The following is a 19596-nucleotide window of genomic DNA, read 5'->3' on the forward strand; positions in this document are numbered from 1 at the left end:
GAGGCACACATGGTTGTGCAATATACCACAATATATACTGCATTAATGTATTAGGGGTAAACATATATGACTTTGTTGCTTCTGGTCTTAATCCACCTGTAGGAGTAATAGATGACAAATACAACATTTGGGATCTCATGAGAAAAGAACTCCATGGTGTCTTTTTGAGAATACATGTAGGAAACTATTATTCTCAATATAATTTAAAGAAAGAGAATAATCTCACCATAACATATTATGAACTGAAACCAAACATTTTCAATCAGAGAGCTACAGAAAAGTATTATTAATGCAGGAAACAAGAATGGTTGATTTTAGTATTTGGTTGCAAGCATACAATTGAGTATACAGTACAGAGGTAAAGGAGATGATTGGGATATATTCAGCGTATAGGTACCACGCTTGAAATGGTCAGAGCGTAAGCACAATTGGGCAAGGTTACCATCAATAGTTGCTTGAATTAAATAATGAGGCAAATAATTTATTTAGGTCAATGTGGTTCGTGACTAACAAAGTTGAATTGAACATAATAACACAATAAATGTAGTGGTGGAGACTAGAAGCATTTATTACAAAGAGTCTGGCACACAGATTGGGCAAGCATATAGGAGTGCTTGGTATAAAGTAAAATGGAAATTATTTCTGGTAAATATTGTCAGTGAGTGGCACTTCAATGATTTGATTAAAGAAAACATACCTAAAGAGTTAAACAAAATGTAGAAAACCTGTTGTGGAATAAAGAGAGCATTATGTTCTGGTTCCTTACGTTGTAATTTCCCTAACCAAGAGGCCACAGATATATGCACTTTTATTTGAGCACTTGAGAGTGTAATTATGCCTTTATCCTGATAGCTTTAGCACATGAATAGTTACAGCCTTATATTCCAAATGTTCCTGCCACATGATGACACTTACATGACACCCTACTCTCGCCCCCTTGACCTTTTCATAAATTAACTGTATTGTGAGCTGTCAGTTTAATGTCATTGTTTCTCATTCTGATAGTCCCCTCTGCATCTTGTATTCTGTTCTCTACTTGGATAGCGACCAGTTCTGTTACATATGTCAAATTCCGTAGACAGCACTAAAAGACCATGGTAAGATGTATAGAGCCTTTCTTTGCCTTAGCGATTTACCTCTTGTTATGTTGTAACTGATTCAGCACTAAATATTTGGACAGCTCCTTTTCTAAGCACAACAAGTAGAATTACGATTGTTACAGCCACGTTTCAGCACTTTGAACCTCGTTATTTTTCTCTCAATTTCTGACATGGAGCTGAGAATTACGGCACCCCTCTCTCTCCAGCTGTTTTTTTTGTGTGTGCAGCTATGATTGCTGCTTTTATATAGCTGCACCCTTCTGTGTGAACAACTGGGAGTGTCAGCACCACCTCTCTTGTAGTTCAGCCACTACCTGCGCTTCCTAGACAAAGCAGTGGGTTCCAGTCTGCCACTGTGTATTGAATGCATTAGTCTCCTGAATGAGTGCGCAGTGCTTTCTCTTTTTTTCTGGACTCACTCTCTCTGTCATATACAAAAGAAGCAAGACGTGCTTCATTGATCGTACATCTATCTGCCAAGCAGATCTCACTTGTCTTTATGGACCTGGAATCTGTCCTCTTTGAGTGAATAAGAAAACAATACAAAGAAGATGGACTTGGTAAATTCTGAGCCTGTAATATGTGCGACTCTCAGCAGAGAGGGTGCTGGCATGGCCAAGCCACCAAAACATTTGTGGAGACAGCCACGGACTCATATAAAGATAAAGCAGAGGTACCATTCAGATACTGACAAATATTTGTACTGCCGGGCAATGGAGAACAAGCACCGTCCCGGACTGAAGAAACCAAGAATGTCCTGGCCATCTTCTTTTCACAAGCGGTAAGATCTGTATGCAAGAGGGTTATCCCGTAACACCATCTCCATTCTTTATGTAAGGATGTAAGATATCTGTGTTCTGGTGTATACCAACAATATTTTGCCTTGGAATACAAAATATTTCCTTTGTTAGTGTGACAGAGCAATAACTCAATTAATTTCTGTATGAATAAGAGCTATTCGCAGCTTTGAATATTTCACTACCAGCAACAGATAAAGTGTCTCTGGAGGAAAGTCTGAGGAGTTAGGTCTCTGTTAAACATGCCGACTTGCTTCAGCTGTGAAACTCTTTCAAAAATTATAATGTTGGTTGCTATGCCAGTTTACCAAATATCAAGGTTTGTTGTTTTTTTCCCCCCAAAACCTTAATGCATTATTTTAACCCCCTTTGTCAGATACAGTAGTGGCTGGTGTTACAACAGACTCAAAAATCCCATCTGAAGGACTACTTATATTTCTGGTTAATTTTGAAAAAATAATAGAACAGTTTAAGTGGCTTTGGCAGGGGTGTATTTATCACTTAGTGGTCTAATCCATAGTCTATATTATAAATGTTATGTCAACATATGTATAGTGTTGGAAAACAACTGCAAAACTGACAACACAAAGACATAACTAGGAAAAAAAAAGACATTACAATTTGGACTACTCCATATCATTATTAAGGGTGAGAAGAACCTTATGAATGTTGTTTAAATCAAGCTAGGTGCATTAATTTACTACATTGTACTTACAGAATACAATCTGTAGCCAGCGTACCTGCAGAAACCATGCTTCCAATGTAGTATTTTTATTTGATTTAAAAACATGTTTACTGCTTTCTTTTTTGGATACCCGGAACATCAGATTTGGTTAACAGGGTTCAGATGACAGATCAATGAACACAAAAGTATCAAACAACCATGCTAACACATTTATTATTCTGGATTTTTTTATTTATTGAGTCATGGTGTGTTTAAATAGTTACTTAATACTGTTGTTTATATGGATTCCTCCCACCATTAGTACCTAGGTGAGTGCAAATGAAAGGTGTGTTAATGGTGTATGTTCTGATCCTATACCACATACATGGCCAAAATTAGGTTGTGGATTCTATATGAATCTATAGCAGTTTTTAAACATCTCCTATTTATCAACAGCTAGAAATGGCGCACATTAGAAGTTTCTGATTGATATCCACTGCTCTGTTTTTATAGTATAAATTAAGGCTAGTGACATTTGATGTGAAACTGCAGCCTTCTTTGCAGGCTTTCATGTCTGTTTCTGATTTCTTCTACAAAGCTATCAAAGCAGCATCTTTTGGGTAGTTAATCTTTTCTTTGCACCATAAAATCATACCTTCCAAGTGACCCTGCTTAACAGCAACAGTCTCTCTTTGAAACCCCATTCCATTTGTCTCTCTTCCCTCATCTGTTGCACAATTTTTTAGATGGTATGTGTGTTTCACCATATTGACAGCTCTAAAAATCACAATACGATCTGTATACACAGAAAGTCTGTTTATAAATCTAATTGCTTAGCTTAAATACATTATTATTTTTCCAAATGCTTACTGCATTCTAATAGCTCACCTGATTGCAACTTCACCTGATCACAGGAAAAGTCCTACCTCCAGTCACTCTAACCGCACCTATTAAACTAAAATGGTCCCTCTTTCGACATTTTAGATGTTGTGAGGCATGTAAAATATGTGTGCTTATCATAAACAAACTTCGTGTCCATTTCTGTAAGCGATTTATTATTTTATCTTGGCGTTGGTTCTTTTATTTATATAACACTATCCTATTCTACAAAGCTGTACGCATTGGTAAATTGGACATAACAAATATTTGCATTTATGCTCTATATCCAATGGTGTACGTTTTTAATTTTCCACATGAATAAAGAAGACCGTAACAAAGTTATGTTGACTTTAACATATATACGCAGAGGAAATGGCATACTTGTTTTTGAATGATGGGTGCCCACCAAATATGAATGTTTTTTAGCCATATTTCGATGAGTGAAGCCATCTGTGATTTGCTATATGTTGTTGCTTTTGATATTTTTGCCTTTGTGTGTTTGAGGTGCTAAAATGATTAGTACATAACTGCACAAAATAATTCTAACATCTCCTGCTATATAATTCCTGACAGTAACACATATGTCATTTCTATACCTGTGAAGATCTAAAATGGGACAATTCCCAAGACCCCTGAAAATCAGTGGCGTCGCTACAGGGGGGCAAGGGGGGGCAATTGCCCCCCCCTAGGTTAATCCTTGGGGGGCAATGCGACTTTAAATCCCGTCCTTTTTTTTTTCTTTTTTTTTATGCGGAGGAGAGAGAGGGGCGCCTAGCAACCGCTCGGTGCCCCCCATTCTCCTCCACGAAGCCTCTACCTCCGTCGCGGTGCCGGCATTTCATCCTGAAGCAGCGGCCACCGCAGCAGAGAACGAAGACAGAAGCCTCGTGCTCCCGTCGCTGGACCTAAAGGTGAGACAACTACAAAGGGGGAGGGTAGATAGTGAGTAGGGAGAGGGGGTTAGAAAGTGATAAGGGAGGGAGAGGGGGTTAGAAAGTGATAAGGGAGGGAGAGGGGGTTAGAAAGTGATAAGGCAGGGGCGTCTAACATGCGGGCCAAATGCGGCCCGCGAGACCTCGAGGTGCGGCCCGCGTAAGATCGGCAGCCAGGGCAACCGATCTTACGCGGGCCGCACCTCGAGCATGTACTGGCTGACTTGGCATGATAGGAGTGTGATTGCTAACAGCAACCACAGCAAGCACAGTCTCATCATGCCTAGGTACCAGCATTTACTGGTTGCCTGGGTATGATAGGAGTGTGATTGCTGTGTGGGAAGTGTGGACGCCAGGGCTGGCTTTGGGGTGTGCAACCTGTGATCTATGCGTGTAATTTAGGGGGTTTTAAATATACCTTTTAATGACGTGTTTTTATGTGAATTCCAATTGATCTATACCTGCAAAGCTGGGTTTGTGTGTTATTCTGTAGATCCATATCTGCTATGCTATGTTTCCATACATTATTTATTTATACCTGCAAATACAGGGTTAATATGTCTTATTCAGTTGATTAATACCTGCAATGCTGTTTCCATGTATTTATTTGATCTATACCTGCAATGCTTTTTATATAAAATACAGGATTTGTATGTCTGATTCTGTTTATTTGAGATCACAAGTGAATTTCAGTTGATCTATACATGCAAAGCTTGGTTTGTGTGTTAATGTGTTGATCTATACCTGCTATCGGCAACTGGGGCTAATGTTAATATATATGGGCAGCAGGGGCATCAATACACAAGGGGCAAAAACACTAAGGGGGGTATAAACGACAATGCAGTGTGAAAAATCCATTCTGATGTAGACGTCTGTGACGTAGATTGTGTCCTGCTGTTTGTGTGTTTTGGTTATCAGTGTAGCAGAGCCTGTCCTCGGGTGTGTGTGTATAGGTGTTGGTGTGGCAGAGCCTGTCCTGGTGTGTGTTTGGGTGTTGGTGTGGCAGAGCCTGTCCTGGTGTGTGTTTGGGTGTTGGTGTGGCAGAGCCTGTCCTGGTGTGTGTTTGGGTGTTGGTGTGGCAGAGCCTGTCCTAGGGTGTGTGTTTGGGTGTCAGTGTGTCAGAGCCTGTCCTGGTGTGTGTGTTTGGATGTGGGTGTGGCAGAGCCTGTCCTGATGTGTGTGGGTGACTGTGTGGCAGAGCCTGTCCTGGTGTGTGTGTGTTTGGTTGTCGGTGTGGCAGAGCCTGTCCTGGTGTGTGTGTCTGGGTGTCGGTGTGACAGAGCCTGTCCTGGTGTGTGTGGGTGTCTGTGTGGCAGAGCCTGTCCTGGTGTGTGTGTCTGGGTGTCGGTGTGACAGAGCCTGTCCTGGTGTGTGTGTCTGGGTGTCTGTGTGACAGAGCCTGTCCTGGTGTGTGTGTCTGGGTGTCGGTGTGACAGAGCCTGTCCTGGTGTGTGTGTCTGGGTGTCGGTGTGACAGAGCCTGTCCTGGTGTGTGTGTCTGTGTGACAGAGCCTGTGCTGGTGTGTGTGTTTTTGGTTGTCGGTGTGGCAGAGCCTGTCCTGGTGTGTGTGTCTGGGTGTCGGTGTGACAGAGCCTGTGTTGGTGTGTGTGTTTGGTCATCTGTTTCCTGGCACTTAACTTACAGTAGGAATTATTTAATTTATATTTATCCAGAGATAAAATGCCCTCTTGAAGTTGTAGTGACTTCAGGGGACAAAACATTCAAGGCCCTGAAATCATTTAGTGGAAAAGTTATTTATTGTGTTATAATATTTATTTCAAGGATTAGTCGCACTCAATTGTGGCTTCAGGCTTCCCATGTTGAATGATATTATTTTAGCCCAATAACAAAAGTATAATTCCATAGTACATTACATTTGGAAATTATTAATGCCCCCCCAGTTTGACTGTGGTATCTTGTGTGCCCCCCCTATATATTGTTTCTAGAGTCGCCACTGCTGAAAATACAAAATGACAAGACTTGTGAACAAATACAATACCAGAAAACAAGCCTTTTCAACATTGTGTCACAATCCTAGTACACTTATTAAAGAGTATACATAGAAGCATTGAGTATACATAGAAAAACATCAAAGTTACCACCTAATATTATGTGACCGCAGTTTATGTCTGATAACTCACACCACCATAGTTCGCAACATTTGAAACAAAACATCAATTTACAGACACGGATGAACTACAGATACTACGACAAGGTATTGAAGGCACCGTCTAAGGTCCCTGACATGCCAAGCTTGCGGTCACAAAACGTGGGGCCTATCCAAAGCCTGAGGAGGGACACTCACGATAAAAGACAAACTCAAACCCTCACATCTAATCACTAATACACACAGACACCCACACTTACAAACCCTAACATACCCACAAACTCAAACACTTGCAATCACATACCCAAACACACACCAACATACCCAAACCATGTCCTGTCACACAAACACTAACATAACTAGAAAAACAGTTCAAAATAACAGAGACACACACATGCTTTCATACCCAGACACACATTCAAACACACACCACTCATGTACCATGTCTCAACCTATTTTTCAATATAGTCATTTCAACTTTGTTTTAGTGGCACCTAGGGCTGGTCCTAGACAAAGAAGCAGCCAAGACAAGAATATTCTGTTGTGTACTTGCATTTTTTACATAAAAGGGAATATTTTTAAAGCCTAGCAGATGGAGTGTGGGGGTAACTGAGCCAAGTACACAGGGTGCATCACACCTACCCTAGCATAGGAAATAATTGCTCTCCTTTTTCACCTGCTCCCTGCACCACCTCCCTACACTCTAACACCTTATGCAAATACACACACAGAGTCTAACACCATATACGCTGCACACGGTCTAATACTGTTTACTGACACCCCCACATACACACTCTAGCACCCAAAAGTTTAACATTATACACTGACACCCCTATACACACTCACCCCAACACCATACACAAACTCCCAACACAGTTTAACACTGTACACTGACACAGCCCAAAAACACACACAATTTAAAACTTGCACTGATACACACACTGTACACTGACACCCCCCACAAACTCATTTAATCTAGCCTTGTACACTCCCCCCACATACACTCATTGTAGCGCCGTGCAATGACACTCCTCTCACACACGCTATGCCCTGGCACACACAGTCTAAGACTGTTTACTAACACATACAGTTTAATTTGTACTGTCCTCCCCCACATACGCACACAGACATTTTCACTGTTGCTGGACTCTGCGAAGGACACTATGAATGTATAAGTGTGAGTCTTTTAGGCCAAAAACAGCAATAGTATGGATAGATTGTCACAATACACACATATAAACTGTCCTTACAAATGCCTGCCCATACACACAAATATGCACTGCCCATATGCACTGCCCTTACACACACATATACACTGCCCTTACAAACTGCTTCCCGTGCACACATACATACAAATTTAGGGCTGCAACAACTAATCGATAATAATCGATAATGAAAATCGTTGCCAACGAATTTCATTATCGATTAGTTGAATCGATTTTTATCGATTATTAAATGAGGGTTTTTTCAGAGCAAGCTCTGAAAAATACCCCTCATTATATAATCCGTTTTAGTGACTCACAGCAGCAGCTCCTACTTACCAGTCCCTCCCTGTAATCACTGTGACAACTGGCCCCGCCCCCTTCCTTCTCCCAGAAGGCCAGAACCACATGGCTGTGACACTCATCTAACTGTAAGTATAAAATTAATATTTGGGCTACTGAAAGTAAGGGGAGGTGGGAGTTAATTTAGGGGCAGTTATGGTTAATGGGGTGTTTAGGGTTAATTTAGGGGCAGTTATGGTTAATGGGGTGTTTAGGGTTAATTTAGGGACAGTTATGGTTAATAGGGTGTTTAGGGTTAATTTAGGGGCAGCTATGGTTAATGGTGTGTTTAGGGTTAATTTAGGAGCAGCTGTGGTTAATGGGGTGTTTGGGGTTAATTTGAGGCAGTTTTGGTTAATGGTATGTTTAGGGTTAATTTAGGGGCTGTTGTGGTTGATGGGGTCTTTAGGGTTAATTTAGGGGATGTTGTGGTTGATGGGGTCTTTAGGGTTAATTTAGGGGCAGTTATGGTTAATGGGGTGTTTAGGGTTAATTTAATGATGAGGACTGAGGGTTAATTTTATTAATTTATTAAAGTTAACTTAAGGTGCAGTTAGAGATAAAGGGGGGCAAACTAAGGGGAATCTAAATCCTGGGGGCAGTGAAGATTAACCCAGTACTTATTTATAAAAGTATGGTCTGTGACTCTATGAGGGGACTATGAGATATCTGGGGGGTATAAGGCATATCTGGGGAGGACGGAGTGACATATCTGGGGGTATAAGGCATATAGGGTATATAAGGCATATGTGGGGAGGGCAGTGTGGCATGTCTGGGGAGGACAGAGTGGTGAATCAGGGTGTATAAGGCAGATCTGGGGCCACAGTGGCATATCTGGGTGTAGAGTGGAGTGGCGTATCTGGGGGTAGAGTGGAGTGGCATATGTGGGGAGGGCAGTGTGGCATGTCTGGGGAGGATGGAGTGGTGTATCAGCGTGTATAAGGCAGATCTGGGGCCACAGTGGCATATCTGGGGGTAGAGTGGAGTGGCGTATCTGGGGGTAGAGTGGAGTGGCATATGTGGGAGGCAGCATGGAGTGGCATATGTTGGAGGCAGCGTGGAGTGGCATATGTGGGAGGCAGCGTGGAGTGGCATATGTGGGAGGCAGCGTGGAGTGGCATATGTGGGAGGCAGCGTGGAGTGACATATGTGGGAGGCAGCGTGGAGTGGCATATGTGGGAGGCAGCGTGGAGTGGCATATGTGGGAGGCAGAGTGGAGTGGCATATGTGGGAGGCAGAGTGGAGTGGCATATGTGGGAGGCAGCGTGGAGTGGCATATGTGGGAGGCAGCGTGGAGTGGCATATGTGGGAGGCAGCGTGGAGTGACATATGTGGGAGGCAGCGTGGAGTGGCATATGTGGGAGGCAGCGTGGAGTGGCATATGTGGGAGGCAGAGTGGAGTGGCATATGTGGGAGGCAGCGTGGAGTGGCATATGTGGGAGGCAGCGTGGAGTGGCATATGTGGGAGGCAGCATGGAGTGGCATATGTGGGAGGTGGAGTGGCATATGTGGGAGGCAGAGTGGAGTGGCATATGTGGGAGGCAGAGTGGAGTGGCATATGTGGGAGGCAGCGTGGAGTGGCATATGTGGGAGGCAGCATGGAGTGGCATATGTGGGAGGTGGAGTGGCATATGTGGGAGGCAGAGTGGAGTGGCATATGTGGGGGGCAGAGTGGAATGGTATATGTGGGGGGCAGCGTGGAGTGGTATATGTGGGGGGCAGCGTGGAGTGGCATATGTGGGAGGCAGCGTGACATGTCTGGGAGGCAGCGTGGCAAGCCTGGGCTCAAACGTGCATAAATTGGGGGGGGCTGGTTGCGAAATAAAGGCAAGAAATGCATTTTATCAAAGTTTTTTTATTATGCTGTTTGTATTTAATATAATTTGTTTATTACATTATTTTAAATAAATGAAAAATTTACATTTATTTTTTTTATCCGATTAATCGATTAATCGAAAAAATAATCGGCCAACTAATCGATTATGAAAATAATCGTTAGTTGCAGCCCTATACAAATTCATGATGGCTCTTCCCTCTGACCCTTGCAGCCACATGCTTACTTCTCCACACCCTCTCCCATTTCTCATCATCCCTCTCCTTTTCCTATTCTTTACCTATACATACCTACCTCTAATGTCTCTTAACTTCTCCCCTTTTCCACAATCTACCCCCCTTCTCCTCATCTTACTTTTCTCCCTTTTCTTTATTCTTCTTGGAGGGAGGGCGAGGTCTCTTCCTTCAGACGTCTGCTTCAGTGTTTCCTAACCCTGTGTGCTGGTGATAGATGCTGAGTACCTAGATATGACGTCATAGCAGAATCAAACACTTGCACACAGGATTAGCGCTAAAACAGAGATCTGGTCCAGTCCTTGCGATCCTTTAAAGTGACCTCAGCATAACTAACAATTTTGTACATAACAACCAATAGCTTTTTTTGTAAGAAACATATTTCCTTGTGTTGTCTTGTCTGTCTAGTCCAATATATGCATAGGTAATATAATGTGAAATATGTTGTCTTCGTTACAAAAGTTGAATTTGATTGACTTTTTGATGCATCTTTTTTCCACCTAAATTGCTATGTTACTATTAATAGGTGTGTGAGAGTAAATTATTATTCAACCTCAATATACAGTATGCTGAACATTCATAAGGAAGACCACAAAAATATTGTTTAATATAATACAACAAGGACAAAATAAGGTTTAATATCAGATGAGAAAAACAAGCCGATGAGATGGTCCAGATGTTCGTTCCACAGATATCAGTGTTTCTATGCATACATCCCTTTATATTACAGAACACTTAATTGGTACTTAAACTTTAAACACTTCACGACAGGGGTATTCCACCCTATTGAGTGGAACGTTTTTCTTGTTTAACCATAGTTTTCGTATATATTTATTTTAAGCTTTCTTTTAATAACAGTTTACATACTACAAAATTGATTTTAAAAACTTGAGAAAAGGGCTTTTTTTTTTTTTTTTTTTAAACATATTCTAGTTGAAGGAAGTACATGGAATTTGGGCACCCTTTTTTTAATAGTATGGAAAAGTGCTTCTGGTAGTGTTAGCTTTGGTACTGACAGGAATGCCCAAAGAGGAATTCTGGCACTTAGGCTAGTGATGCTGCGGCTGGCAAGGGTGACTCCAGACTGTCATTAGATAGTCTAATCTCCGTTGTTACGTCCTAGTGGTCCTTTGGTCCACTTTTTATTATGTAATGGTAGATTTTTACTCTGTTAAGGGATTAAAGAGCTTTTGTAAGAACGAACCTTAGAATGCATGTGCTTTTAGTAAATATAGTAGAGGTTTGCATTCAGGCACCCAGCTGTAAAAGCCACAGATGATATTTTGTCTTAATCACTTTCTTTGAAACACTTGGAGGAAAGAATTATAGATTTGACAGATTGCGCTTGCAATCATCACTTGGTGAGTTGATATCTCTCTGGTTATATATGTGTTAAAATGTATTATTCATAATATTAAAGTAATCATTTCTTTTTTCCCCAAGCAGAGTCATTCAAAAACCAAAATTTACTGGGAATGTTACAAACATTGATGTGACAGGTCATAATTATAGCATAATAGAAACATGAGGTAAAAAGTACTTTTTTGTTCAAAGACTCCTATCACTTTTTCGTGGCAGGAAGAAACTCGGTATACTGTTAAGTACAAATTCAGGAAAAAATACTATGAACTAAAAAGCTGCATAATAAAAGCAGATCACCTTGATGGGATCCTTTTTGTGCACCTTAATGAGGTTTTCATACATGCGTTTTTTTGTCAATGTATGTTGGACAGGACTGGACAGTGCACATATAATAAGCTGAGTGGTCATTCAATAAAATATATACCATTTATTTACACTCTCTACCTCTAAATCCCACAGGTGATGAGTGGGTGAAGTCCCTTCAGTGCTTCATGTACACCACTTGCAAACACAAAAGATGATTTTTAATTACCCATTAGTGCTATCTGGTATCTGCCAAGCCCGTATTCATCCATCAGACATCCAGACAGTAAAGTGTTATTTATTACTCCGGCGTTAGAGTCCATTAGTGGTGTGCTTTATACCCCTTCAGCTGACACTTGGCATTGCACATAGTGACCTTGGGCTTATGTGCAGCTGTTTAGCCATGAAAACCCACTTCATAAAGCTCCCAGTACCAAGTGTTTGTGCTCATGTTGCTTCCAGGGGCAGTTTAAGACTCTGTAGTGAGTGATGGGGCCAGGACAGGTGATTTTTATGCACTACACACTTCAGAGCTTGGAGCTCTTTGAGTGTATATGATCTACTGCTTTATGGCTGAGCTGTTGTTACTCCTAAACACTTCCACTTCACAATAATAGCACTTACACTGGACCAGGGTAGATTTAGTAGGGCAGAAATGTCATGAACTAACTTGCGGCACTGTGAGAGGATGCCACGTTTGAATTACTGAGCTCTTCTACTGCCAATGTTTGTCAATGAAGATGGCATAATCATGTGCTTGATTTTATACACCTGCTAACAATGGGTCTGATTAAAACACCTATACTCAATAACTAGGAGGGGCATCTGCATACTTTTGGCCATATAGTGTATCATTAAAAAACTGTACTCAGGATGGGAGCTGATATTTTTCCCACTGCTGCTCCGGAGGGTGCCTCGAGATTCTTTGTGACCCCTACGGGGCTCAAGCCCCTGGAGCGCCTGGTCGGACTGGGGACGCCCTCTCCGATGGATAGGCTTCGCTATCTGCAACTGAGAAACTTCTATCGCTCATTAGCGCAGAAATATAACGTGTTGCGTGACCTCTCCCCCTTTCGAGTCCCTATGTGTGATGAATGCCCCTCTGTCTCACGGTATCTCCAAGCTGTACAGCCTTCTCCTGTCTGCCCTGACCCCTACGCCCCCTACGTTTATGGGGAAGTGGGAGACGGCGCTCCTCCAACTTACAGAGGAACAGTGGAGCAAGATATGTATCTTATCGCATCGCTGCTCTCTCAGCGCTAAAGACCAGGAGATGTCCTATAAACTGCTAGCTCATTGGTACCGGCCCCCATCGGTGTTGTCGCGCTACCGGCCTGGGTCGACGGACGAGTGCTGGAGGTGTGGGGAGTCACCGGGTTCTCTCCTCCATCTCTGGTGGTACTGCCCCCGTATTGCTCCCTTTTGGTCCGCCGTTCACACCTGCTTAGAGTCACTCACTGATAAGGTCCTTCCCTTCACCCCGGCGTTCTCCTTCTCCTGGTACAAAATGACAGTTGTTAGGCACCTGGTCACGGCTGCTAAGGCCCTCATACCCCTGCACTGGGGCGACCCCCCACTCCTCCTTTAGGGAATGGTTCCTCCAGGTAGACAACAAACGCACATTAGAGGAATTGTCTCTGTAGGATTCGAATGCAGTTGAGAGATATCAACAAACCTGGTACCACTGGCCCCATGCCCGCTCCCTTTTTTCTCAGGCGTCTGCGGATTAGCTTGTGGCTACTGCACCATGAGCCACTATTCAAAGCATCCTGTTATGACTTGGACCTCACCCCCTGTCCTTTCCCTCCCTTCGACCCCCTGATATCCCCCCTGTGACGGGACCGACCTGTACCCCGACTGGGTACTCCCGCCAAACATTGCTTCCTCCTGCCGGGACACCAACAATTAACCCCTTCAGCGCCAGGCAGAACCAGCGTTGTAGATAGAAGGGGGGGCGTCGCTGCACCGGAGCTACCTTGGCACTGTGGCTAGCCGAAGCTTAGCTACACAGCGTGGTTATTGTCCTGAAAAGGACAATACAGGATCATAGCAGCCCACCCCAAGCATCAGGCAACACTCATGTTGAGGTGAAAACAGGACTCTCTTTATTTGGGAACACAGGGGTATTTAAACAGTACAAGGGATTGAGTTACGTCCAATAGACACACAAGGGAATTGCGTCCAATAGACACAAGGGAATTACATCCTGCCCTCCTTTGCATATGACTGAGTATTAGCACTCAGCCCAGTAGGGGGTCTCTACTGTAGTCTGTGTGAGGGGGGAGGGGGCAGGACATGTGGCACCTGGACAGGGTAGCAAACAAGGGGAACAAAAGCACACACCATAATTACAGCATATACTGGGAAATGCAGGTATCACAAACAATAACTATTACAGACGGTACCGATTAACCCGGGGCCGTCACATCTCTCCCCCCCATAGTCCGGCAGACCCGGCTAGACCCCTAACGGGTCGACTTGGGGCTGTCCGGGAAAGATAGGTGGGCATTAGGTTGTCTCTGCTCCCCAGTCTTTGGAGTGTGGCGCTCTGTACCCGGGCCCATAGTCTGTAGGGAGAAGTTAGGTGGGCACAAGATCGGTTTGCCGTGAGAGCCCATCAGCGTTCCCGTTTTATTTTCCTGGACGATACTGAACCGTGAAGTTGTAGGGTTGTAGGGCTAAGCTCCATCGCAGCAGGCGTCCATTGTCCCCGGAGACACGGTTCAGCCAAATGAGGGGATTGTGGTCGGTAAGCACTGTAAAAGATTGCCCGTACAGGTAGGGTTGGAGTTTCTTTAGAGCCCACACCAGCGCTAGGCACTCTTTTTCCACGGCAGCGTACCCGACTTCCCTGGGTAGCAGCTTTCGGCTGATGTAGGCTACGGGGTGCTCACTGCCGTCAGTTCCTACTTGGCTTAGAACTGCTCCCAGCCCGAATGTGGAGGCATCTGTGTGGACAGAAAAACGCTTGGACGGGTCAGGCGCGGCTAGTACTGGGGCGGAGGTCAAGGCACTCTTTAACTGCTGGAAGGCGGCTTCGCACTCTGGAGACCACAGGACCACAGAACTTTTTTTTTTGTTAGGTCCGTCAGGGGTTTGGCAATGGCGCTGTAGTTGGGGACGAACCGTCGGTAGTAACCCGTTGTACCCAAAAAGGCTAAGACCTGTGTCTTGGTTGTAGGGGTGGGCCAGTTAGCCACTGCCTCTATCTTCGCAGGTTCAGGTCGTTGTCGCCCGCTGCCCACCCGGTGGCCTAGATAAGATACCTCGGAAACCCCTATCTTACACTTGTCTGGTTTCAAGGTGAGACCCGCAGATCTGATGCGGTCTAATACAACTCCCAGGTGAACGAGGTGTTCGTCCCAGTTGTCGCTATATATCGCGATGTCGTCCAGGTATGCACACGCAAAGTCCTGGAGGCCATCCAGTAGCCGGTCAATCATCCGTTGGAAAGTCGCCGGGGCGTTCTTCATCCCAAACGGCATAACCTTAAACTGGTATAAGCCAAAAGGGGTGATGAAGGCCGACTTCGGAATGGCCTCTGGGGCCAGCGGGATCTGCCAGTAACCCTTACACGGGGGTTCTTTACAGTAAGAGCGGTGAGATTATGGAACTCTCTGCCAGAGGAAGTGGTTATGGCAAACTCAATAAAAGAGTTCAAAAGGAGCCTGGACGTGTTTCTTGAAAGCAATAATATTACAAGTTATGGATATTAGATTAATAGGGACAGAACGTTGATCCAGGGATTTATTCTGATTGCCATATTTGGAGTCGGGAAGGAATTTTCCCCCTGGTATGGGGCAATTGGCATCTGCTTCATAAAGGTTTTTTTGCCTTCCTCTGGATCAACACAGTAGGGACACAATATGTATATAGGTTGAACTTGATGGACTTTGGTCTTTTTTCAACCTTATGAACTATGTTACTATGTATGTTACAGGTCTAGGGTAGTGAGAAAATTTCCCCTAGCAATGCGGCCCAAGAGTTCGTCTACTCGGGGCATGGGGTAAGCGTCGGTTGTAGTCCGGTCGTTTAACTTACGGTAGTCCACGCAGAAGCGGGTCGTGCCGTCCCGCTTCGGCACTAGCACTACCAGGGAAGCCCAAGGGCTGCTGGAGGGCTCAATAACTCCTAGATCTAACATTTCTCGTATTTTGGACCGCATACCTTCCCGTACAGTCTCGGGTACCCGGTAAGCTGCTTGCCGCATGGGAGGCTGCCCCGGGGTCTCCACCTGGTGCACTGCTACAGTAGTGTACCCAGGGGCAGTGGAGAACATTTGATGGCGCTTAGACAGTACATGCCGTGCCTGTTCCCGCTGGGTCGCCCCCAATTGATCCGCAATTTGGATAGCCTCTATGCCCGCTTGCCCTGCGCCCCGTCGGGGTAACTCTGGTAGCGGAAGATCCTTTGAATCCTCTGCGGCAGGGGCACAGATAGCGGCCACCTCGTCGGGTCGTTCCTGGTAAGCCTTAAGCATGTTTACATGGAAGGCTCGTTGAATCCTCCTATCGGAGCATTTGGTTACCAGGTAGGTAGTGTCACACAGTTGTTTCACTACCTGGTAGGGACCCTGCCAGGCAGCTTGTAATTTATCGGACTTAGCCGGCTTGAGGACAATAACTTTTTGCCCAACTTGCAGAGTGCGGTCTCGGGCGGTGCGATCGTACCACCGTTTTTGCCGCCCCTGCGCGGCTTGAAGGTTCTCCCGAACCATTCCGGCGAGTGCATTCAGCCGCTCCCGGAACTTTAAGACATACTGTATGACCGGGGTGCCCTCGGTGGTTACTCCCCCCTCCCAATGGCTCCGGATCAACTCTAAGGGGCCCCGTACCTGCCTCCCGTACACCAACTCGAAAGGAGAATACCCGGTGGACTCTTGGGGCACCTCCCGGTACGCGAACAGGAGGTGTGGTAGGTACTTTTCCCAGTCCCGGTGAGAGGTAGCGAACGTCCGAAGCAGTTGCTTCAGTGTTCCATTGAACCTCTCGCATAACCCGTTCGTCTGGGGTTGGTAAGGGACGCTATACACAGGCTTAATCCCGCACAACCTCCACAGCTGCTGGGTAATCTCCGCGGTAAATTGGGTCCCCTGGTCGGAAATTATCTCCTGTGGAAAGCCTACCCTGGCGAAGACCCGAAGTAGGGCATCGGCTACAGTCTCCGCATGTATATTGGACAAGGGGACGGCCTCAGGATACCGGGTAGCATAATCTACCACGGTCAGTATGTACCTTTTCCCCGAAGGGCTAGGCCGGGGTAGGGGCCCTACTAGATCCACCGGTATCCGGCTGAAGGGTTCATCTATGATGGGTAGCGGGCGTAATGTGGCTTTCGTCTGGCCACGCCCCTTCCCTATTCGCTGGCAGGTGTCGCAGGTGCTACAGTACTGCTGGATATCCTTGGACAGCCCTGGCCAGAAAAAGGACCGGGTGACTCGGTGATGGGTCCGTCGCCTCCCCAAATGGCCTGCCAGGGGAATGTCGTGTCCAATACGCATGATCTCTTCCCGATACTTTTGCGGCACGACCAGCTGGCGTTTGGGCACACGGGTCTCTCCCTGCCCATCCGTAAGTCGGTATAATAGCCCCTGACTCCATTCAATTCTGTCTTCCTCGTCCCCACCCGGATCCGCCCCTGCCCGGTCCCTATAGCCCTGTAAGGTCGGGTCATGTAAGGTCTCCTGAGCAAAGTCAGCGGGGGAGGCCCAGGGCAAAGTAGGGGCCGTCGGGGAACAGTCGGGAGGGATGTCAGGGTTAACAGTACTCACCCGGGTCTCGTCCTCGAGTGCGTGGTCCGCTTTCCGTGCCTGCTGGCGAGTGATGGCTCCACACTGCTCGGCGGTGTCATCCGGGTGAAACACGGTAGTTAGGTGACCCAGATCGTTGCCCAGTAGAACTTCCGCGGGTAGGTTCTTCATGACACCTACTACTACTTCGCGAGCGCCAGCTCCCCAATCCAAATGCACCCGGGCGGTGGGGATTCGGAGTACCTTTCCTCCCGCCACCCGTACAGCGACCGAGTGGCTGGTCTGCTCGGTCGCGGCGACCATCTGTGGCTGTACCAAGATAATGGTAGCCCCACTGTCCCGTAATCCTTGAGCAGGGCGACCGTTAAGCCATACGACTTGCCGGTGATGATGTCGATTGTCCGAGGTGGCGGCCTGCACCGGGTCGGCCTCGTATAGTACCCCGAAATCCTCTTCGACCCAGTTGCAGTGTGGGGGGAATGGTGGAGCCTCCAGGCAATTAGCAGCTGCCCGGATGGGCCCGGCTGGTGGGCGCCCTCCCGGTCTAGCAGCGTGGTTAGCAGGGCATTCCCTATGTATGTGCCCAACTCGATTGCGTCCGAAGCACCGGACACCCGAAGGTCGACTGTCCCTGAAGGTAGTGGGCCGCTGTTGTGCCGGGGGTCGAGGTGCGGTGCGGTGAGCCTGAGGTGGCCGAAGTGGGGGTGGTACATAGCGGGCCCCTGATCGGTGCTCCAGTGGGATAGACCTCCGGGAGTCAATATACTGGTCAGCTAGAACTGCTGCCTGGTCTGCTGTGTGGGGTCGTCGGTCACGTACCCAGTCTCTTACTGCAGGGGGGGCCAAGTCATAGAATTGCTCCAGTATAATCAGCTGGAGGACATCTGTGACGGAGGAGGCTTGGCACCCATGGATCCGCCCTTCGGCTGCCCGGGTCATGCGATGCACCCACTCGGTGAAGGGCTGCCCATCTGCGCGTCGGAGGCTCCGAAATTTCAGCCTGTGGGCCTCGGGGGTGATACCATATCGAGCTAGTAAGCATTCCTTTACCCGATAGTAATTGGTACTGTCCGCATCTGGGGTAGTCTCATAAGCCTCCAAGGCTCGTCCCGACAGCCGACTCACCAATAGTGTCACCCAGTCTGCCGCTTCCACGCCCTGCAAATCGCATTGTCGCTCAAAGATCTGAAGGTATCTATCTATCTCATCTACGCCATCTTGAACTCGGGGAATGGCGTCGTAGGGTAGTTTAGCTTTGTTCGAGGGGCCGCTCCGATCTGTCGTGGGCGCCCGTTCTTTATCTCTCTGGAGCTCTGTGATGCGAAGCTGGGTGGCCTCGCTGACTATCTGGGCGATGAGCGCCTGTGGCGGTTCTGATCCCAGGAGGCCGATACGCCACCGGATTTCTCGCTGGAGCTCTGAAGTTTCAGTGCCCTCCGATTAGCTCCGCGATCAAGGTAGCCTTTGACTTGTTGCTTGCCGTCTGCCCACGGGCTTCCAATAAGTCTTTCAGTGTCTGCCTCTTCAAGCCCTCGTAACGATGCTCCATTCACTGGAATGCAGTCCCGGTGGTGGTTTGGATCTCCCGGTTCTGAGGAAGCATCCCACCGCTGCCACCAATGTGACGGGACCGACCTGTACCCCGACTGGGTACTCCCGCCAAACGTTGCTTCCTCCTGCCGGGACACCAACAATTAACCCCTTCAGCGCCAGGCAGAACCAGCGTTGTAGATAGAAGGGGGGGCGTCGCTGCACCGGAGCTACCTTGGCACTGTGGCTAGCCGAAGCTTAGCTACACAGCGTGGTTATTGTCCTGAAAAGGACAATACAGGATCATAGCAGCCCACCCCAAGCATCAGGCAACACTCATGTTGAGGTGAAAACAGGACTCTCTTTATTTGGGAACACAGGGGTATTTAAACAGTGCAAGGGATTGAGTTACGTCCAATAGACACAAGGGAATTGCGTCCAATAGACACAAGGGAATTACATCCTGCCCTCCTTTGCATATGACTGAGTATTAGCACTCAGCCCAGTAGGGGGTCTCTACTGTAGTCTGTGTGAGGGGGGAGGGGGAACAAAAGCACACACC

At 46.5% G+C, this 19596-nt stretch overlaps 1 protein-coding gene across 1 annotated transcript in view; it reads left to right on the plus strand.

Annotated features, from left to right (window-relative positions):
* Nucleotides 1-1711: 1711 nt before the first annotated feature.
* LOC149289524 (3',5'-cyclic-AMP phosphodiesterase 4C-like) overlaps nt 1712-19596 on the plus strand; it is a 289399-nt gene continuing 271514 nt past the window's right edge. Inside the window, exon 1 of the mRNA XM_089490564.1 lies at nt 1712-1881. Within this exon, the coding sequence (XP_089346690.1) occupies nt 1712-1881 (170 nt within the window). The remainder of the gene's footprint in view (nt 1882-19596) is intronic.

Source organism: Sceloporus occidentalis, unplaced genomic scaffold (assembly GCF_023333645.1).
Source record: "Sceloporus occidentalis isolate IW3139 unplaced genomic scaffold, rSceOcc1.0.p SCAF_45, whole genome shotgun sequence".
Lineage (NCBI taxonomy): Eukaryota > Metazoa > Chordata > Lepidosauria > Squamata > Phrynosomatidae > Sceloporus > Sceloporus occidentalis.